General features: G+C 45.4%; 3 protein-coding genes across 4 annotated transcripts in view; 1 reads left to right on the top strand and 2 right to left on the bottom strand.

The window, feature by feature from the left end:
- Window positions 1–12,709, bottom strand: part of LOC140065212 (C3a anaphylatoxin chemotactic receptor-like) — a 30,663-nt gene extending 17,954 nt beyond the window's left edge. The window contains exon 1 of the mRNA XM_072112815.1: window positions 12,617–12,709. Coding sequence (XP_071968916.1) covers window positions 12,617–12,709 — 93 coding nt within the window. The remainder of the gene's footprint in view (window positions 1–12,616) is intronic.
- LOC140134567 (myeloid cell surface antigen CD33-like) overlaps window positions 1–23,074 on the bottom strand; it is a 336,522-nt gene that overhangs the window by 207,496 nt on the left and 105,952 nt on the right. The gene's annotated exons all lie outside the window — the stretch shown is intronic.
- LOC140065211 (C3a anaphylatoxin chemotactic receptor-like) lies at window positions 13,404–17,467 on the top strand. Its single transcript, XM_072112814.1, has 3 exons — window positions 13,404–13,599; window positions 13,684–13,792; window positions 16,405–17,467. The coding sequence occupies exons 1-3, from the start codon at window positions 13,404–13,406 to the stop codon at window positions 17,465–17,467; spliced, it is 1,368 nt and encodes a 455-aa protein (XP_071968915.1).

The raw sequence follows: 23,074 nt of genomic DNA, 5'->3' as shown, positions 1-23,074 counted from the left end.
GTGAGGGAGTACATAGCTGACCATACCATCGTCCTAAATGATCACACAGCTCCCTACAACTACTGGGTTTCAAAGCTGGACATGTGGCACGAACTGGCGCTGTACGCCTTGGAGGTTCTTGCCTGCCCTGCCGCTAGCGTATTGTCCGAGCGGGTTTTAAGTGCAGCTGGTGGCATCATCACCGATAAGCGTACACGCCTGTCGACTGACAGCGCTGACAGGCTGACGCTTATTAAGATGAATAAAGCCTGGATTTCTCATAATTTCCAATCTCCACCAGGTGAAGGAAGCTCAACCTGAATAATTTATGCACTCCTCCTCATTTTCCTCCTTCTCCTCCTCTTTGTACACTGAAGCAGAGGAAACTGGCTATTTTTTGACAGGGCCCACTGGCTCTAGCTATAGTACTTTATGCATTTAATTTTTCTGGAGGGCCACCTACCCGGTCCTCTGTTTTAAACAATTTTTGGGACTGCCACATACAGGCACTCAATCTATTCAATTTTTCTGGAGGGCCACCTATCTGCTCCTCTGGTTTGAAAACTTTTTTGGACTGCCACATACAGACATTCAATCTATTTCATTTTTCTGGAGGGCCACCTACCTGCTCCTCTGGTTTGAAAACTTTTTTGGACTGCCACATACAGGCACTCAATCTATTTCATTTTTCTGGAGGGCCACCTACCTGCTCCTCTGGTTTGAAAACTTTTTTGGACTGCCACATACAGGCACTATCCAAATTAAATTGTCTCCATAGCAGCCTCCACACGTTGTCTCCATTGCTACCTCCAAAAGTCGTCCATATAGCTGCCTCCATACATCGTCCCCTTATCAAACGAGGTGTGTCAGGCAGAAATTTGGGTTGTTTTCATGGATTCCACATCAAAGTTGTTAACTTTGTCGCCACCCTGCTGTGTTATCCACAAAATATACTGGCAAACTTTTATGATTAACCGATATTATTTCAGCGCTTCTTGCGCATCTGTTGATTACACTGCTGTGTAATCCACAAAATATACTGCCAAACTTTTACCATTTACGGATATTATTTCAGCGCTTCTTGCGCATCTGTTTACATTCCCCTCACCCGCCATATCCCAAACTTATAAGAACGCTACTACACTTGATCTTATACAAAAGGTTCTTAGAAGTGCTGTTTGGGGAGTAGCCTAGAGACAGGGGCTTGGATTGGCGAAAGCTCGCCTGGCAGCGGAGCGCCAGCTCCATCCCAAGATCCTCCGAATTACCATCCGTGGGCATGGCGCCATCAGTCGGTAGCTCTAGGCACAGCAGCAGTGCCGTCGCTAAGCGACAGCAGGCGGTGCTCAAACTGCTGAGCCTAGGCGATAAAAGGCACACCGCCCAAGAGCTATTACAGGGCATTCCACATCAAACTTGTTAACTTTGTCGCCACCCTGCTGTGTAATCCACAAAATATACTGGCAAACTTTTATCATTTACCGATATTATTTCAGCGCTTCTTGCGCATCTGTTTACATTCCCCTCACCCGCCATATCCCAAACTTATAAGAACGCTACTACACTTGATCTTATACAAAAGGTTCTTAGAAGTGCTGTTTGGGGAGTAGCCTAGAAACAGGGGCTTGGATTGGCAAAAGCTCGCCTGGCAGCGGAGTGCCAGCTCCATCCCAAGATCCAACTAACATAGTTTTAACTGCAGCACCTTTAATCTACTACTAGTTTACTGCCTCCATACATGGTCCCCTTATCAAACGATATGTGTCAGGCAGAATTTTAAGGTGTTTCACCAGATACATAGTGGAACACGGCCCATCTGTCGCCGCCATGCTGGAGACCTGAAGTTGCAATCATAGCAGCGCAATATGGATGCCCCATACTGTCGCTCTTAATCATGGAACCATTTCCGTAAAAACAATTAAAAATAGAACCACTATGCTATTCCATTATTCCTAGGTGAAATATTCAAACGACCCGGCCTGCTTTGAAAATTATAATTTTTTCAAAGTAAACGCTTCTGGCCCCCAGGCCCATTTTGGGTGGGGAGGAGCCGAGAGACAGGGGCTTGGACAGGCAAAAGCTCGCCTGGCAGCGGACCGCCAGCTCCATCCCAAGATTAGGCAGCCTCAGAGGCATCCATGCATGCTGCCCCTGCTGTTTCCTGTCCATTTCGCCTCCACGATCCTCCACAGCGTCCACCAATGTCTCCATGTGCAACTTTCAACTGTCTATACCACAGACGCTGGAGCACGAGAGGATATGCAGCACATCATCCCCTTATCAAACGAGCTGTGTCAGGCAGAATTTTCAGGTGTTTCACCAGATACATAGTGGAACTCGGCCCATCTGTCACCATGCTGGAGACCTGAAGTTTCAATCATAGAAGCAATATGGATGCCCCAGTAGTCACTCTTAATCATGGAAGTCGTCTCCATGGCTGCCTCCCCATGTCGTCCCTTTATCAAAAGAGCTGTGTCAGGCTAATTTTTCGGGTGTTTGACCAGATACGTTATGGAACTTGGTCACTATGTCGCCACCATGCTTTGTTATCGACTAAATATACCGTCAACCTTTTGTTCACATAGGAAATCATTTCAGCGCTTCTTGCTCACCTCCTTTAGTGAAACCTGAGTCCATTTAGGGTATGTCGCTATGAGACTCTCTAGCCTGCCACTGCTGCCGCTGCCTCTGCATGCCGTCCCCTATAGTGTCAGGGTCAATTATTGGATGTTTTAGATGCTATCTAGCCTCATTTGGTCACTCTGTCATGACCATGCTGTTGCCCATAATTTTGGCATAATGGTGCGATTAAGCAGCCTCAGAGGCATCCATGCATGCTGCCCCTGCTGTTTCCTGTCCATTTCCATGGTGTTTCCAATCTTTTGTGAGGTTCCCAGGTGTTTGGCCAAGCTTCCCTGTGCAGAGCCTTGGTCCCCTTGAAAAATGCTCGAGTCTCCCATTGACTTCAATGGGGTTCGTTATTCGAGACGAGCACTCGAGCATCGGGAAAAGTTCGTCTCGAATAACGAGTACCCGAGCATTTTAGTGCTCGCTCATCTCTACTTACCAGCGATTCCTCACTAACATTTCTTTCGGATGCTGGATCTCCTGCCCTTCTATACTTTTGCTTCCATATAACGATTGCAGTTCACTTTCTGGACTACATTCAATAGGGGCCTCCACCAGATTTTGCGCCCAGGGGCCCTCAACAACCTTAATCCGGCCCTGGTGAGCTACAGTAATATAAAGTGTTAAAAGTCAAATTTCTGTAACTTTAAGGGGCAGTCATCGAGCAATGTCCACATGTGTCCACCTTCATTTCTACACCCCCGCTGTGTCCATACAACAAGTAACATCCACATGTGTCCTCCTTCCCTTCTACCCCCGCTGTGTCCATACAAGTAACATCCACATGTGTCCTCCTTCCCTTCTACCCCTGCTGTATCCATACAACAAGTAACATCCACATGTGTCCTCCTTCCCTTCTACCCCCGCTGTGTCCATACAACAAGTAACATCCACATGTGTCCTCCTTCCCTTCTACCCCCGCTGTGTCCATACAACAAGTAACATCCACATGTGTCCTCCTTCCCTTCTACCCCCGCTGTGTCCATACAACAAGTAACATCCACATGTGTCCTCCTTCCCTTCTACCCCCGCTGTGTCCATACAACAAGTAACATCCACATGTGTCCTCCTTCCCTTCTACCCCCGCTGTATCCATACAACAAGTAACATCCACATGTGTCCTCCTTCCCTTCTACACCCCTGCTGTATCCATACAACAAGTAACATCCACAAATGTCCTCCTTCCCTTCTACCCCCGCTGTGTCCATACAACAAGTAACATCCACATGTGTCCTCCTTCCCTTCTACCCCCGCTGTGTCAATACAACAAGTAACATCCACATGTGTCCTCCTTTCCTTCTACCCACCGCTGTATCCATACAACAAGTAACATCCACAAATGTCCTCCTTCCCTTCTACCCCCGCTGTGTCAATACAACAAGTAACATCCACATGTGTCCTCCTTTCCTTCTACCCACCGCTGTATCCATACAAGTAACATCCACATGTGTCCTCCTTCCCTTCTATCCCCTGCTGTGTCCATACAACAAGTAACATCCACATGTGTCCTCCTTCCCTTCTACACCCCTCTGTGTCCATACAACAAGTAACATCCACATGTGTCCTCCTTCCCTTCTACCCCCGCTGTGTCCATACAACAAGTAACATCCACATGTGTCCTCCTTCATTTCTACCCCCCGCTGTGTCCATACAACAAGTAACATCCACATGTGTCCTCCTTCCCTTCTACCCCCGCTGTGTCCATACAACAAGTAACATCCACATGTGTCCTCCTTTCCTTCTACCCCCCGCTGTGTCCATACAACAAGTAACATCCACATGTGTCCTCCTTCCCTTCTACCCCGCAGTGTCCATACAACAAGTAACATCCACATGTGTCCTCCTTCCCTTCTACCCCCGCTGTATCCATACAACAAGTAACATCCACATGTGTCCTCCTTCCCTTCTACACCCGCTGTATCCATACAACAAGTAACATCAACATGTGTCCTCCTTCATTTCTACCCCCCGCTGTGTCCATACAACAAGTAACATCCACATGTGTCCTCCTTCCCTTCTACCCCCGCTGTGTCCATACAACAAGTAACATCCACATGTGTCCTCCTTCCCTTCTACCCCCGCTGTGTCCATACAAGTAACATCCACATGTGTCCTCCTCCCCTTCTACCCCCGCTGTGTCCATACAACAAGTAACATCCACATGTGTCCTCCTTTCCTTCTACCCCCCGCTGTGTCCATACAACAAGTAACATCCACATGTGTCCTCCTTTCCTTCTACCCCCCGCTGTGTCCATACAACAAGTAACATCCACATGTGTCCTCCTTTCCTTCTACCCCCGCTGTGTCCATACAACAAGTAACATCCACATGTGTCCTCCTTCCCTTCTATCTCCCGCTGTGTCCATACAACAAGTAACATCCACATGTGTCCTCCTTTACTTCTACCCCCCGCTGTGTCCATACAACAAGTAACATCCACATGTGTCCTCCTTCCCTTCTATCCCCCGCTGTGTCCATACAACAAGTAACATCCACATGTGTCCTCCTTCCCTTCTACACCCCTCTGTGTCCATACAACAAGTAACATCCACACGTGTCCTCCTTCCCTTCTACCCTCCGCTGTGTCCATACAACAAGTAACATCCACATGTGTCCTCCTTCCCTTCTACCCCCGCTGTGTCCATACAACAAGTAACATCCACATGTGTCCACCTTCCCTTCTACCCCCCGCTGTATCCATACAACAAGTAACATCCACATTTGTCCTCCTTTCCTTCTACCCCCGCTGTGTCCATACAACAAGTAACATCCACATGTGTCCTCCTTTACTTCTACCCCCGCTGTGTCCATACAACAAGTAACATCCACATGTGTCCTCCTTCCCTTCTACCCCCGCTGTGTCCATACAACAAGTAACATCCACATGGGTCCTCCTTCCCTTCTACCCCCGCTGTATCCATACAACAAGTAACATCCACATGTGTCCTCCTTCATTTCTACCCCCTCTGTGTCCATACAACAAGTAACATCCACATGTGTCCTCCTTCCCTTCTACCCCTCGCTGTGTCCATACAACAAGGAACATCCACATGTGTCCTCCTTCCCTTCTACCCCTCGCTGTGTCCATACAACAAGGAACATCCACATGTGTCCTCCTTCATTTCTACCCCCCTCTGTGTCCATACAACAAGTAACATCCACATGTGTCCTCCTTCCCTTCTACCCCCCGCTGTGTCCATACAACAAGGAACATCCACATGTGTCCTCCTTCCCTTCTACACCCCTCTGTGTCCATACAACAAGTAACATCCACATGTGTCCTCCTTTCCTTCTACCCCCGCTGTGTCCATACAACAAGTAACATCCACATGTGTCCTCCTTCATTTCTACTCCCCTCTGTGTCCATACAACAAGTAACATCCACATGTGTCCTCCTTCCCTTCTACCCCCCGCTGTGTCCATACAACAAGTAACATCCACTTGTGTCCTCCTTCCCTTCTACCACCCGCTGTGTCCATACAACAAGTAACATCCACATGTGTCCTCCTTTCCTTCTACACCCGCTGTGTCCATACAACAAGTAACATCCACATGTGTCCTCCTTCCCTTCTACCCCCCGCTGTGTCCATACAACAAGTAACATCCACTTGTGTCCTCCTTCCCTTCTACCACCCGCTGTGTCCATACAACAAGTAACATCCACATGTGTCCTCCTTTCCTTCTACCCCCGCTGTGTCCATACAACAAGTAACATCCACATGGTCCTCCTTCCCTTCTACCCCCGCTGTGTCCATACAACAAGTAACATCCACATGTGTCCTCCTTCCCTTCTACCCCCCGCTGTGTCCATACAACAAGTAACATCCACATGTGTCCTCCTTCCCTTCTACCCCCGCTGTGTCCATACAAGTAACATCCACATGTGTCCTCCTTCCCTTCTACCCCCCGCTGTGTCCATACAACAAGTAACATCCACATGTGTCCTCCTTCCCTTCTACCACCCGCTGTGTCCATACAACAAGTAACATCCACATGTGTCCTCCTTCCCTTCTACCCCCGCTGTGTCCATACAACAAGTAACATCCACATGTGTCCTCCTTCCCTTCTACACCCCTCTGTGTCCATACAACAAGTAACATCCACATGTGTCCTCCTTCCCTTCTACCCCCGCTGTGTCCATACAACAAGTAACATCCACATGTGTCCTCCTTCCCTCCTACCCCCGCTGTGTCAATACAAGTAACATGCACATGTGTCCTCCTTCCCTTCTACCCCCGCTGTGTCCATACAAGTAACATCCACATGTTTCCTCCTTCCCTTCTACCCCCCGCTGTGTCCATACAACTAGTAACATCCACATGTGTCCTCCTTCCCTTCTACCCCCGCTTTGTCCATACAACAAGTAACATCCACATGTGTCCTTCTTCCCTTCTACTCCCCACTGTGTCCGTACAACAAGTAACATCCACATGTGTCCTCCTTCCCTTCTACCCACCGCTGTATCCATACAAGTAACATCCACATGTGTCCTCCTTCCCTTCTATCTCCCGCTGTGTCCATACAAAAAGGAACATCCACATGTTTCCTCCTTCCCTTCTACCCCCCGCTGTGTCCATACAACTAGTAACATCCACATGTGTCCTCCTTCCCTTCTACCCCCGCTGTGTCCATACAACAAGGAACATCCACATGTGTCCTCCTTCCCTTCTACCCCCGCTTTGTCCATACAACAAGTAACATCCACATGTGTCCTTCTTCCCTTCTACTCCCCACTGTGTCCGTACAACAAGTAACATCCACATGTGTCCTCCTTCCCTTCTACCCACCGCTGTATCCATACAAGTAACATCCACATGTGTCCTCCTTCCCTTCTATCTCCCGCTGTGTCCATACAAAAAGGAACATCCACATGTGTCCTCCTTCCCTTCTACCCACCGCTGTATCCATACAAGTAACATCCACATGTGTCCTCCTTCCCTTCTATCTCCCGCTGTGTCCATACAACAAGTAACATCCACATGTGTCCTCCTTCCCTTCTACACCCGCTGTGTCCATACAACAAGTAACATCCACATGTGTCCCCCTTCCCTTCTACCCCCGCTGTATCCATACAACAAGGAACATCCACATGTGTCCTCCTTCCCTTCTACCCCCGCTGTGTCCATACAACAAGTAACATCCACATGTGTCCTCCTTCCCTTCTACCCCCGCTGTATCCATACAACAAGTAACATCCACATGTGTCCTCCTTCCCTTCTACACCCGCTGTGTCCATACAACAAGTAACATCCACATGTGTCCCCCTTCCCTTCTACCCCCGCTGTATCCATACAACAAGTAACATCCACATGTGTCCTCCTTCCCTTCTACACCCGCTGTGTCCATACAACAAGTAACATCCACATGTGTCCCCCTTCCCTTCTACCCCCGCTGTATCCATACAACAAGGAACATCCACATGTGTCCTCCTTCCCTTCTACCCCCGCTGTGTCCATACAACAAGTAACATCCACATGTGTCCTCCTTCCCTTCTACCCCCGCTGTATCCATACAACAAGTAACATCCACATGTGTCCTCCTTCCCTCCTACCCCCGCTGTATCCATACAACAAGTAACATCCACATGTGTCCTCCTTCCCTCCTACCCCCGCTGTGTCCATACAACAAGTAACATCCACATGTGTCCTCCTTCCCTCCTACCCCCGCTGTGTCCATACAAGTAACATCCACATGTGTCCTCCTTCCATCCTACCCACCCCCTAGTACCGTTACGTCCATGATCACTGTATGATTTATATAAATACAATGTGGCAGCAGATGTTCCAGCAGAAGTGTCGGCTTCTTCCACAGACGTCTCATCTGTTGTTCTGGGAGATGTTTCTTTCAGATGACAGTGTAGACCTGCGGACTGTGTGGTCAAGAGATCTTCTCCGACTGTGGACATCCCACATAGATTTCCAATTCTTCAATCATCTATTTGCTGTATTTTATTACAATCTACCTCCCATGTGTAGAGTTGATGGAAGATGAAATATTATCTAAAAAAAATCAGATACATCTGAAGTTCTGACATATTATAGGAGTAAATATGGCACCATACGGTGCAGAGTGATGTGCCCCCATATACAACCTAGCCGCTGTGTACCAGTCCTGAATGGTGACTGCCCGGGGCAAATTTCTGCTTTAACCTTACCTACTTTTTACTTATAGACACATCTATTGTGTTTTTATGACATTTCCTGTGAATACGTCACCAACACTCAAGTTGGAAAAACACATCTAAAGAAACAAAGTTATCTAAACTATCTAAAAGAAAAAAACCCTGCAAAACTTTCATCTCCATGGAGCAGCTTAGATGGGTTTTCCCATTTTAACTATTTATAACCTATCCCCATAATATATAAGTAAAAATCTCAGAAAAAAACTAATCGAGATCTGTGTTACTGGAGAGAACATCAGAGAGAGGAGTGAAGGCAGCGGGTGAGTAACAGACTGGGTGAAGGGGGTTATAGAGTGATGGGGGTTATTGTTATGTATGAGGTGTAGGGTAAAGCTCCTGGGTCATTTATAGCACTGGTGTCCTCCTCCTATGTAGTGGAGTAATCTGTGTTACCACTGTGACCTCAGACCTGAGGAGAAGCTGCTAGGAATTACGCTTAAACTTCTGAATGTACCTGAGAGGGAAAGTTAAAGGGCTAATCTCATGTGGGAATTCACATTTAATTTAATATATACCAACATTTCTTCAAGTTGAAGTAATTAAAAAAAAAAAATCGGTGGGCCCGTACGAGTGTGAAGAGGGCTCCCCTCCGGGCCCAGCTTATGGGACTAAATTTTCATTATTGATGGGTAGATCCGGCCATTGGAGATTATCTAAACAACTGCAGGAGGGGTCTTTGCCGGCTACCCCAATATTTAACTATTTTCACCCCCTGTAACAGCGATCACCCTCATCTGGCAGCACTTACGGCCAGCTCAGATCCCAGGTGCCATCATCTTGCCACATGGCACGAGACGTAGTCGGACCTGTCTCCCGCCCATCAGACTCAGACATCAGGGACCCGGGGGACATTGATCCCACAGCGAGTGCTCTGAACATCGAGCCTCGTGGACTGACCACTCACAGGCCGGATCGCTGTCGTCTCTATCAGCTCCAGTAAACCGGCCAGTGAGCTTTCCTGCCAGCCCTGCAGGGTCCCAAAGCTTCCCTGCTCCCGCTGGCTCAACGGCTCCTCCGCAGAAGATGCGGGCTGCACATCAAAGCACCTCTCAGGTGAGCCCCACTCCGAAGTCCACCAAGGAAGGGGAGCAGAATAGCTCTGCAAACAGCCCATCCTCTAAGAGGACCCTTTTGAGGCCATCCATCACTTGCCCTGTCCAGGGATGCAACTTCCAGCACACAGATGCCTAATACCACTCCTATACAGGGAGCTAATATATTACCAACAGAAACAACACACCTAACCGAGGGTGCTTCCTTTCACTCTGATTTGCCCCCACCTGAGGTTGCAGCTCACACCCTTAAGGGACACCCGGTGCTCCAAGCCCTGCTGGCCCTGTTATCTTCTAAAAAGGATATGGATGTGCTGACCTTAAGGGTGCATGGCGTCATGATCTCAAGCAAGTTCAGGATGAAGTCTAAGAGTTACAGAGTGGATGATCTGGAAAATTTTGAATCTGATTTCTTTGCTACGCTGACAGATATCCGTGAGCAAATGACAACAACTGTCTCTCAGTAGCACCAGTTTATGTTACCCTACTGAACTGCCCCGTGCATAAGCCCATTGAAAAGGACAGAGCTCATAGAGCATTGCGAGCGAAAAGCTTGGATCCATCATGTCCGAGAGACATCAGGGCTCATTTACTAAGGGCCTGTCCGACGCATTTTTTTTGGGTTTCCATTTCCATTTTGCGCTGAATTTCTCCGGGATTTTGGCGCACGCAAACGGATTGTGGCGCATCGGCCCGGGGTTTCACATGACAAAAATCGGGGGCCGTGGCCGTCGGACAACCCGATGGATTCGGAGAACGCACAGGATTTAATATTCAAATTGTGCCGAAAAAGCAAGAATGAAAGGCGGTTTTGACTTTCACGGTGCAATGATCACACTCTTTCCTGACCTTTCAAGGAGGACACTGCGCCAGCGAGCAGCTCTGCGCCCTCTGTTATCCCTGTTACAAAATAGAAATATAGCATATTGTTGGGGATTTCTGTTTGCGCTCCACGTCCGCTCAGAAACCAAAACTGTGACCCTCACGCATAATGAAGAACTCCAGACCTTTTATCAAGTGCTGGACTTGCCTGACATACATCTTCCTGACTGGAATGCACCACTACTGGACAACCAACTGCCACAGAAATGGCAATCACAGTGAAATATAGAAGCTGCTCCATTTCTTGCCTCGCCGCGACCTCAGAGACAAAGACCCCGAAGAAACCTATCTGAGGAACGTCTCCTAGAAGACTGATGGTGATCGCCCTTACGGAGTTGCGTATGTGACATCCCTAACCTGTTCTTGATGATCATTTGCTTAGCTGTATGACTTCTTTTGTGGTGCTCTTACCTTTTTTTTTGCACACAATGTCACTCAACCTCACCACCCACCGGCGAAAAGTGCCATACCAGGAGTTGTAGGTTACTATATATACAACTTCTGCGCCAGCTGGGTCTTGAGTTGACTGATACCGATGTGTTCATGATCTCCTCATCTAATGTTATCTAAGAGTCCTGTCATGTCATACATTTTTGTAACCTATTACCTATTACTTGGCCCGGACCTCCTTTTCGAAACCGGTTTACAAGTAGCTACTGTAGTAGGTTTACCATACCTGGTAAAGCCACTTTTCCCCCCAATAGGTGGAACTGCGATAAGGTATCACAGTCCCTTCTTGTTTAATTGCATTTCAGTTACTCAGTAAAGCTCCGACCTACTAACCCCTCTTTCCACCTCCTTTCCTCCCCCTAGGCCCATGCAGACACTGGAGCAGTATATAATGGACACAGCGTTACCTACCATCCCCAAACTAGGGATAGAGCAACTTGAAGCTCCATTCTCTCCAGAAGAGCTACAACAGGTCGTGAAGTCCCTACCAGCAGACAAAAGTCCTGGCCCTGACGAGTTCACAGCAACCTTTTAGAAATCCCTACCTACAGGACTCTCCCCTGCACTACTAAATGGTTTCAACTCTATTTATCCTACTGTATCTTTCCCCTCCTCTTTTCTTCATGCACAAATTACGGGGATCCCAAAGGAGGTTAAGGACCCCCAGCTGTGACCCAGCTAACAGCATTTTGCGTGCTCCCTAGATCAGGTAGGGTTTATTCCCTCTAGAGAAGCAAGAGACAATACGCTAAAAACATTCTCTATGATCCATTAGGATAAGCGTTCCTCAGCACCATTTTTGATCGGGTGGACTGGTGATTCCTTGAGGCAACACTAGGCCAGATAGGCTTATGTCCAGTAATGTTTGCACAAATAAAATCCCTCTACAACACTCCATGGGCTCAAATTAGAGTGAATGGATCCCTCTCTGCTCTGTTCACAATCTCTAATGGCACAAGGCAGGGATGCCCACTATCCTCATTGCTATATGCACTTGTGATTGAACACTTGCTCATACACAATAACCGGAACATAAAAGGATTGAGAGTGGGGGAACCACATATAAATGCTCGGCTTTTGTGAACGATGTCCTACTCTATCTCACTGACCCCTTAACATCTCTCCCTGCACTAATGAAGACACTAAATACATTTGGCTTTTTTAGCAACCACAATATCAATCTGTCAAAGTGCGTAGCGATGGGGGTCAGACTAGACCCCACAACCTCACAGACCCTAAATGGTCAATACCCGTTTACTTGGAGGAAGGAGGCAATACCCTATCTTAGGATCCGAATCCCAGCATACCTCACCCAAACATACCAACTTATGGGCCATTCTTAGAGACACTTAAAAATGATCTTGCCAAGTGGACCACCAAAAAAATCTTGTGGGTGGGTATAGTGGGTTGCATTAAAATGACAATACTCCCCAGGCCTCTTTACCTGTTTCCAACCATTATCGATATCGATCCCCAAACTTTTCTTCAGTAAGCACACCAACATCCTTAAACACTTCCTCTGGGCATCTTTTTGCATCCTTGAATAACAAGAACCACCTTGATTTGTAGAAAACAACAAGGGGGATTGGGACTACCAGATTGAAAAGGATACTTCCTGGGCTCCTCCCTAGCGAGAGTACTTGATTAATTTCACAATAGGGAACATAAGCTCTGGATTTGACTGGAAAAACAGTTGTCTATGTTTCCTCTCACGACCCTTCCTTGGTCCAGTAGGTATACCGAAGCTTCACACTCCCTGCAAAATCTGCCATGCATAGCCGCCCAAGTGATGAGAACGCTGAAGTGTTCCTCTGATACTACACAGCTATTCACTCCTGATGGTCCCCTAACCCCAATAACCGGCAACTCGGAGTTCCCACTGAGAATGTCGACTGACTTCATAGCCTCAATACGTGACCAGGGTACTCTCCGATTCCAATCAGTCACCAAGAGAAGAGAAGTTCCCTAGTGAACTGCTCTCCAAGTGCACAATGGGAATATACCCAACTAACGCACTTCTACCAAGTCATCAAATCTGGGGTAAATTTACACAGAGAACTGACACCTTTTGAGTCTCTGTGCACTGTACAGTGAGTGGTCCTACATACAATCTCACTGATCTATGGGCTACTGTTAGACAACTGGGGTAAATCTGAAATCCTGTATGCTAAGTGATGGGAATGGGAATTAGACACATCTTTCACAGAGGAATGGGCAAAAGCATTTGAACTATGTCGCAAATTATCCATTTCTTGCAAGTCCCTGGAGACCAATTACAAAATCCTTTCTTGATGGTACTGGGTGCCCACCAGATTAAGATCTTTTTAACCGAATTGCTCAGATCTCTGCTGGAGATGCCTCGAGGCCCCTGGTACAATGACACACATATGGTGGGGTTGTCAACTGCTGTGCCCCTTTTGGTTACAGGTGAGTTGGCTGATCACTAAATGAATGGGAAACCAGTTGGAGGATGACCCATCAGTCCTACTCCTCTCTATCCCCCCCACATAGATTACCAAAGCCAAGAAGTCCTTAATGGGATTTATGCTAATTGCTGCAAGGTCCCTGATTCCCAGATTGTGGTAAACCACCCAAATCCCTCAGTTATCAGACTGGTTTGGTGAGATAACCCGTCTTCATAGGTTAGAAGAACTTACTGCTTCAATTCCATGTTATTAAAAAAAAGTACAAGCGTGAAGATAATATTACACAAATGTAGCCATGTTATCCGTTAAAAACAAGATAGCTGGCCTTGGATATGACCACTGCTGCTGGAGTGATAGCACGGTTTTTCCATATGAAATGTCAGGGAGTTACTGAGTCCAGGTGGTCAGGCACCTCCAGAGTGTATGAGTGGCCACCTCAGCCAGAGTGCAGGGGTGGACATATCCAAGGACAGCTATGGAGTTGCTACGTTTATGCAAAATTATCTTGACATAGGTAGATTTTTTACTTAAATGGAATTAAAGAAATGTTTGAATATGGCAAATGAAATATTAAGGACTATATGAGAAGACCCCTTTAACTCTGAATCTTACTGTAATTTTAATGAGGTAACAGCAGTTACCCTGTTAAGTACCGCAGTCAAACCCGAGTCCTGTAAGGGTTAACACAATAGACAGAAAAGAAAAAAAGTTGGCAAATGTGGTTATGACCATTGTTAATTAACATTGTAAGCAAAACCTAAATATGAGATTGTAGGTCTACTGGAGCAGCCCCATGGTGGTGGGCGGAGTCACAATGCATTGGAGGAGAAAAGAGAGGTAAGTACTTCATTTTTTATTTTGTATGGTTCCACAGAAATGATAATTCTAGATAACCAACTTAAATTAATTTAGCAAAATCCAAGGACACTGATACCAGGCCATTATAGCAAAAAGCATGTGACACATTCAGGCCAGTCTTGATGCCCTCTTACCCCCTTTCTCTGGATAGAAACTTACAGTTAATAAATAGAAGCACTGGGGTCCTGGGTTCAAGTCCCATCCAGGTCAACGTCTGCAAAGAGTTTGTATGTTCTCTCCGTGTTCGCGTGGGTCTCCTCCGAGTCCTCCGGTTTCCTCCCACATTTCAAAACATACTGGTAGGTTGATTAGATTGTGAGCGCCAGTCGGGACAGGGACCGATTTGGCAATCTCTGTGCAGCGCTAAGTAATCTGTGTGTGCGATATATAAATAAAGGAATTATTAATTATAGAAATGCCCAAAATAAAATAAACCCTCTGATTACTGCATTATGGTAAAATTGCATAATAACTGCTTTTATATATAATTATAAGTAGTAAAAATGTTATTTTACAAACTCTTTTAGAATGGATCGTGTAGGTGATAACCAGACTTATGTGCTGACTGGAAGTTTTCTGAATCACTATAACCAGTAAGTTTATATTCCTTCTATATTGTCTTCTTCCTGGTTTCTTCTTTTGTGGATCTTTTGTCGTAGTGAGTGAACTGGGGCCGGATGATTTTGGACATTTATCTTATTTCTGAGGAATTATTTATCCTTGTGTAAAACATTTTGTGCCAGGGCTGGTGAGAAGGTTGCAGTACATTTTGTATATGGCCACTTATATAACAGTGTAACCAAGATACAGTAATGGTAAATACCTAAAGCTGTACAGTTTGCCATACACAACTGTATTGACACTTTTAGGATAATTCCACATTCAGGAAAATTGAAAGATCTTACGGTGTTGTGGTATCTCAGAGGCCCCACAAACATGACATATTGGGGGTCATTTACTAAGGGCCCGATTCGCGTTTTCCCGACGTGTTACCCGAATATTTCCGATTTGCGCCGATTGTACCTGATTTGCCCCGGGATTTTGGCGCACGCGATCGGATTGTGGCGCATCGGCGCCGGCATGCACGCGACGGAAATCGGGGCGTGGCCGAACGAAAACCCGACGTATTCGGAAAAAACGGCGCATTTAAAAAAAAATTATGTCGCGAAAATTTCACTCACCTTCATCCAGGATAGGCCGGTGTATTTCGAGGCATTCCAGCGGACTTCAGCGCAGCAGCGCCACCTGGTGGACGGCGGAGGAACTACCATCATAAATCCCGGCTGGACCCGAATCCAGTGCAGAGAACGCGCCGCTGGATCGCGACTGGGCCGGGTAAGTAAATCTGCCCCATTGTCTGACAACATTTCCATCAAAATCTGCCTTTCTGAAGCCCGACGGCCCTTCTATACCCTGCTGCAGCAGTATATATCCACATGTGGGGAGTTTTCATACTCAAGCAAAACTTTGAGCAATTTAGAGTGAACAGAAATGGAACCTCCATGGAACCTCTATATCTCAGTGGCTCCACAAACATGACATGCTGTCTGACAATGATTCCATCAAAATCTGCCTTTCAGAAGCCCGCCGGCCCTTCTGTACCCTGCTGCAGCAGTATATATCCACATGTGGGGAGTTTTCATACTCACGCGAAACTTAGAGTAATTTACAGCAAACAGAAATGGAACCTCTGCAATCTGTTCTTCACTGTGTTCTTCACTTAAATGATCCTGTGTTCACTGTGTTCAATGTTTTCATTGTATTCTTCACTGTTCTTCACTGTCTTTTCTTAATTAAATGCTTGATCTTGAGCAGGGGAAATACTCGTCCGAGCAACGAGCCATTTCGAGTATGCTAATACTCGAACGCGCATCAAGCTCGGACGAGTATACTCGCTCATCTCTATATGCTATCATATCCTAAATTCTTTCCTATCATGTCTTCTCAGGTCAACTAATGCAGATAATAAGATCAGCACTTTAAAGATAGTTGCAATTACAATTTCCAGCATCATCTTCATCCTTGGGATTATCGGGAATGGATTAGTCATCTGGATTGCTGGATTCCGGATGAAGAAGACAATCAGTGCCGTGTGGTTCCTCAACCTGGCCATCGCGGACCTCCTGTGCTGCGCTTCTATGCCTCTGTACATTGCGGACTGGGCTTCCAATGATGTGTGTCTATCATCACCATCTTTTGTAACTTTCTGCTTCTTTAATAGTATTCTGTTGTATGTAAACATGAGCGCCAGTGTTCTTTTCCTGACGGCCATGAGTGTTGATCGCTGGGTATCGGTCATGTGGCCGTTTTGGACTAAAGTCCACAGGACACAGAAACTAGTGAGAATCACTGCAGGAATTATGTGGGTGTTAAGTATTAGTTGGACTGGAGTAATGATTTACTTAATAATTATACACGATTACATTAATATCAACAGATATGATACAGAAAAGACCATTCCTCTGATCTGCTTTTTTATAATGTTTGTGATCCCTTTCCTCGTCATCTTCACCAGTTATGTCACCGTTTTCCTCAAACTAAGAAATAGTAGTAGACCCCAGAGATCCCGGAGACCCTACAGGATCATCATCGCTGTTATATTGTGTTTCTTCATCTGCTGGGCTCTATTTAACATCTGGCCACTAACCCCCATATATAAAGAAGATAAAGTTCGATTGAGGACAGTAGATGTTATTGCTAACATCTTGGCTTGTCTTAACAGTTGCATCAACCCAATCATTTATGTCTTTATGGGCAAAGACTTTAAACATAGATTCCTGAGATCTATTCCCTTTAGGCTTAAAAATGCATTAGATGATCAATCTGATGAACCCTCCAAAGAACAAGAGGATCAATCTGATGAACCCTCCAAAGAACAAGAGGATCAATCTGATGAACCCTCCAAAGAACAAGAGGATCAATCTGATGAACCCTCCAAAGAACAAGAGGAACAATCTGATGAACCCTCCAAAGAACAAGAGGATCAATCTGATGAACCCTCCAAAGAATGAGAGGATCAATCTGATGAACCCTCCAAAGAACAAGAGGATCACTGATGAACCCTCCAAAGAACAAGAGGATCAATCTGATGAGCCCTCCAAAGAACGAGAGGATCAATCTGATGAAACCTCCAAAGAACAAGAGGATCAATCTGATGAACCCTCCAAAGAACGAGAGGATCCTCAACCTGCCCCTACAGAAGATATATAACCTCTTCATGATGACACCGTACTGGAGAATTGGTCCTTATGTCTGTAGCCCCGTCAGTTACATGATGCTTTCAATGACATTGTGCTCATGTCCTCATCAGGATCAGATTATCATATGGACATGCTGATCTTTTAGGAAGTTCTGTTGTGTACACATAGGACCATCATTATGGTATTAACACCTGAAGGACAAAGCCTAAAATGGCCTTCTGGACACAGACTTTTTTATGTTTTTTTTTCCTGCTCAAATTTCAAAAAATATAACTTTTTAATTTTTTTTTTATCTGACATGGGCATACATGCTTTTTTTTTTGCGGGAAGATTTGTATTATCCAATGGGTTCGTTTTTGTGGTAAAAATAGCAAGAACATTCAAATTTATTAACCCTTTCCTGCAACCGTACAGCTGTTTTTTTATTGAAACATTTACTCAGTTCACCGTACAGTATAATAAACATGGTATAATCATTCTATAGGCTAGTACGGTTAAGGAGACACCAAACATGTACGGGTTCTTATATTTTACTACTTAGGCAAACACGGTTTCATCTACAATGAGTTTTTATTGGGGTCAGGTTTATAATCTGGCAAGGCCACTCCAAATTCCTGAAATGCTTCTTAAGGAGATGCCTCTTTGTCTTCTGACTGTGTGTTTCAGGTCATTGTAACGTTGGAAGACCCAGCCATGACTTAGGTTGCTGGTCAAGGACCAGGTCCTCCTGTGTAGTTCTGGCCAGGTTCTCAGAATCATCCTTACCCCACGAGGTGAGATCTTGCATGGAACTCCAAACCAAGACAGATTGACATTCATCTAGTGTTTCTTCCATTTTTTAATAATTGCAACAGCAGTTATTTTCTTCTCACCAAACTGCTTTCCCATTGTCCTGTTGCCCATCCCAGCCTAGTGCAAGGTCCACAATTTAGTAGCTGGAGCGCCTTAGACAGCTTCTTGGACTTGGCCGTGGTGGAGAGGTCAGTGTGTGATTGATTGTGTGTTTGGACTACAAGAGGCCTTGCCAGGACCTGCGGGTGCTCTACTCCTCCTTACCAGGAGTTTGGACTCTGTGTTGCCTTAGACTTTCTCCTCTTATTAGTTGATATTAAGGAACATCCAGTGTCTTTTTTAATGTGAAATAAAGTATTAATTGGGTTTGCAATTATTTGCAGTATTATTTGGGCATAGGTCACCTGAAGGCCAAAGTGTTGCACAAACTCATGATCTTCCTGGTCTAAATATTTCTATGTATATATATTTTGTACCGACCATTTTCATTTTATTTTTATATTCATTTATTTATTTTACCTGGATCAATTAAGTGATTTTGCTGCTTTCTAGACCGTGTGACATTTTATGTTTTATATTATATTTTATATGTTTTATTATATTATAATATTATATTATATCATTGTAATAATTATTATTATTTTATATTCTGTTTCTATTTTATTCTGTTATATGTTTCTATTATATGTTTCTGTATCTAATGTGCACATTATCCTGAATCAAATCATTTTCGTCTTCTTCTGTTATTTTGTTCTTTGTATATTGTGTGTGTTTTTGGTTTATCTTTTAATAAAAATGAGTGTATAATTCTTTTGGTTTAACTGTGTAGCATATGTAATTCATCCTATCAAATCGGGGCACATTTACTTATCCGTTTCGGGTATAATGCGTTGTGCGGGGAGTCACTAAGATCCTGCGCCCGATATCCTGCATGTGTCGCTTCCCCGCTCAGGTCCCCGGAGTTCACCTTCTTCTTCCTGGTGCATGTAAGTGCATGGTCCGTGTATAATGCGCTGTGCGGGGAGTCACTAAGATCGTGCCCCGATATCCTGCATGTGTTGCTTCCCCGCTCAGGTCCCGGAGTTCACCTTCTTCTTCCTGGTGCATGTAAGTGCATTGTCCGTGTATAATGTGCTGTGCGGGATGTCACTAAGATCCTGCGCCCGATATCCTGCATGTGTCGCTTCCCCGCTCAGGTCCCTGGAGTTCACCTTCTTCTTCCTGGTGCATGTAAGTGCATTGTCTTGTGACACAATTTGAATCTTAAATCCCGAGTTCAGTCCGAATCAATAGGATGCTCCAATGGCCCAACCCCCCGATTTCTGTTGCATGAAAGCTGTGCATCTGCGTCACAATTCGATTACGTGTGACACAATCCCTGCGCAGACACCCGTTAAATACCTGTCAAAGCCGCACAAATCCCGAAACCGGAGAACAGTCCGATGGAAGTGCGACCTGCGACTCTTGGCAAATAATCCCCATTGTGTCTGAGGGACAACTGGATGTAAAGTTAGTTGCACTTCCCTTAGAGTTTACAACAATCCAGTTTTAGTCTTTTATCCTTACATGATACAGATAAAAAGTACAACTTGTCTTGCAAAAAATGAGCGCCACTATATAGCGAGGATGAATTCTTTGAGGATTTTCAGCAGGTTCTTGGCAGTAAAAAGGTGGGGCAAACATCCGCTGCTTCCTGCAGTTGGCGGGAAAGTAGAGTTGTATAAAAGTGGCACGGGAGGTTATGTTATCATATCTCAGCTCTGTATCTTGCATGTGTTTTTTATTGTCTGTACTGTGGATTAGGGAGGTAACGGCACCCAGCTACTGCCCACCGCTTAGGATGGCGACCTGTAAGTAGGCAGGTGACAGCTTGGGGGGCTCAGGTTAGGTCTCTCTGCAGCACTGCACAGAGTTTGTCCAATCAGTCCCTGTCTCCAACGGGGCTCACAATCTAATCAACCTACCAGTATGTTTTTTGGAGTGTGAGAGGAAACCAGAAGATCCGAGGAAACCCACGCAAACATGGAGCGAACATACAAACTCTTTGCAGATAAGGAACAGCTGATTAAATTGCACTGGTTAACACCTAAATAAATTGGGGTGCCTGGTCACCTGATCCTGAAAATACCTTCCATTTCTCTCCAGCAGCTCTAGTTTATAAGTAATTTCAATCAAGAAGGGTACGGTGGCTGATGGGGTACACATAGATTGGCTGATTACTGGTAGAGTATCCAGTGCGGATCCTCATCGCAGCGACTTGATGGGAAATCTTTAGTCTAAAGCCACAACATATAACTGTGAAATACTTCTTGAAATATTTAGTGAAATACTAAGTGACCATCAGTTTGGGCAGCGTATACTTCATAACGTGGTGATGCCAGATTTCCAAATATTGAGCTGATTTTTTAATGCACCAAAATGAGTCTTCCCCAGAGTCATCTCCTGCACAAGACTTTTTCATTGGTCGCAGCAATCTCCGTTTTTCCCGTTGCACCACACATTAATCATAGTTAACTCTTCTGTTTCTTTTTTATCTTTTTTTTGGTCTAATTTAGGGTTAGGTAAGGGTCTGTTTTTGTTTTACTTTGTTAAATTTGTCAATTCACTTTCCCTTCATTTGGTGCAATTTGTAAAATGTTTAGCATTTTTTTTGCAGCTTTTTCTTCCTTCTATGAAAGAAATGTGCTAACATCAAGATTTAGCTGTCTAAGGCTACATTCACACTAATGTGTGCCCACCATACCATAGCACGGCGGGCACCCGTCGGCGCCGGGGAGAGGAGGAGGGGTTGAGCGCCGCTGACCCCCACCCCTCTCCATAGAGAAACAAGGGTCCATAATTATGATTAATTTCCCATTTACACCATCTCCACGCAGAGGGGGTGTGAAGGGGGCATGACGTACTACATAGACCATGCAAACATTAACCTTGAGCGTTCATGTGGTTTTTGAGTAAAAAACTCCAGCTAGCAGCTAAGAGGCTAAACCTCTTGAAGTGGCACTTAGTGGGCGGGGCTACCAGGTACAAGCACCGGCGTGTGATAAATTTCCACCCATTCAGATGTTAAGTGAAGTTCCTGGTTCCCAATCCAAAATCTGTAACAGTAGATTCTCCGACCTCCAACACCATGTGTCATTTATAATTCTGGTGTCCTACTATGTAACGGAGTAATCTATGTGACCACTGTGGCATCCGGACTGAGGTGAACTTACACATGTGACGACACATACCTGATCTGCAGGTTGGTTTAGTAAAACTATTCTACATGATGTCTGCAACTCACACTTCAACTATTCTCTATATTTAGTTTCCCGGAAAGAGGCTTTAGTTTCTAAAACGTATATTGGGACAGGATCAGCCAAGGAGGCAGGATCAGACGGAGACATCTGTATATTTGTTAATACAGTCGCCCATATTTATCAACACTGAGATGTATCCTTGTAGTTTTATCATTTTGTTATGTCTTTGCAATGTGTCCAAATTTTTCTATCTAATAATATTATAGCCCATCTTACTCCACATATCCTTTAATAATCATAGGGACCTATACAAATATAATAATACATTACAGACTACAAACATTCATATGGAACAATAGGAGTGAGGGCCCTGATCACAAGAGCTTACAGTCTATGAGGATGAGGAGGTGACACAAGAGCTTACAGTCTATGAGGATGAGGAGGTGATACAAGAGCTTACAGTCTATGAGGATGAGGGGGTGACACAAGAGCTTACAGTCTATGAGGATGAGGGGGGGACACAAGAGCTTACAGTCTATGAGGATGAGGGGGTGACACAAGAGCTTACAGTCTATGAGGATGAGGAGGTGACACAAGAGCTTACAGTCTATGAGGGGTGACACAAGAGCTTACAGTCTATGAGGATGAGGGGTGACAAAAGAGCTTACAGTCTATGAGGATGAGGGGGTGACACAAGAGCTTACAGTCTATGAAGATGATGGGGGACACAAAAGCTTACAATCTATGAGGATGAGGGGGTGACACAAGAGCTTACAGTCTATGAGGAGGTGACACAAGAGCTTACAGTCTATGAGGATGAGGAAATGACACAAGAGCTTACAGTCAATGAGGATGAGGGGGTGACACAAGAGCTTACAGTCTATGAGGATGAGGGGGGACACAAGAGCTTACAGTTTATGAGGATGAGGGGATGACACAAGAGCTTACAGTCTATGAGGATGAATGGGGGACAAAAGAGCTTACAGTCTATGAGGTTGAGGCGGTGACACAAGAGCTTATAGTCTATGAGGATGAGGGGGGACACAAGAGCTTACAGTCTATGAGGATGAGGGGGGACACAAGAGCTTACAGTCTATGAGGATGAGGGGGTGAAACAAGAGCTTACAGTCTATGAGGATGAGGGGTAACACAAGAGCTTACAGTCTATAAGGATGAGGGGGTGACACAAGAGCTTACAGTCTATGAGGATGAGGGGGTGACACAAGAGCTTACAGTCTATGAGGATGAGGGGGCGACACAAGACCTTACAGTCTATGAGGATGAGGGGAGACACAAGAGCTTACAGTCTATGAGGATGAGGGGGTGACACAAGAGCTTACAGTCTATGAGGATAAGGGGGTGACCCCAAGAGCTTACAGTCTATAAG

Source organism: Engystomops pustulosus, chromosome 6 (genome assembly GCF_040894005.1).
Source record: "Engystomops pustulosus chromosome 6, aEngPut4.maternal, whole genome shotgun sequence".
Classification (NCBI taxonomy): domain Eukaryota; kingdom Metazoa; phylum Chordata; class Amphibia; order Anura; family Leptodactylidae; genus Engystomops; species Engystomops pustulosus.
Note: the sequence above shows the minus strand (reverse complement) of the source record. Positions and strands in the feature narration are given on the sequence as shown.

Coding starts and splice junctions, on each gene's coding strand:
- LOC140065211 (XM_072112814.1), top strand. CDS start 13,404: ATGTCGCAAATTATCCATTTCTTGCAAGTCCCTGGAGACCAATTACAA. Junction 13,600..13,683: donor TGTGCCCCTTTTGGTTACAG/GTGAGTTGGCTG, acceptor CCCCCCACATAG/ATTACCAAAGCCAAGAAGTC. Junction 13,793..16,404: donor TCAGTTATCAGACTGGTTTG/GTGAGATAACCC, acceptor ATGTCTTCTCAG/GTCAACTAATGCAGATAATA.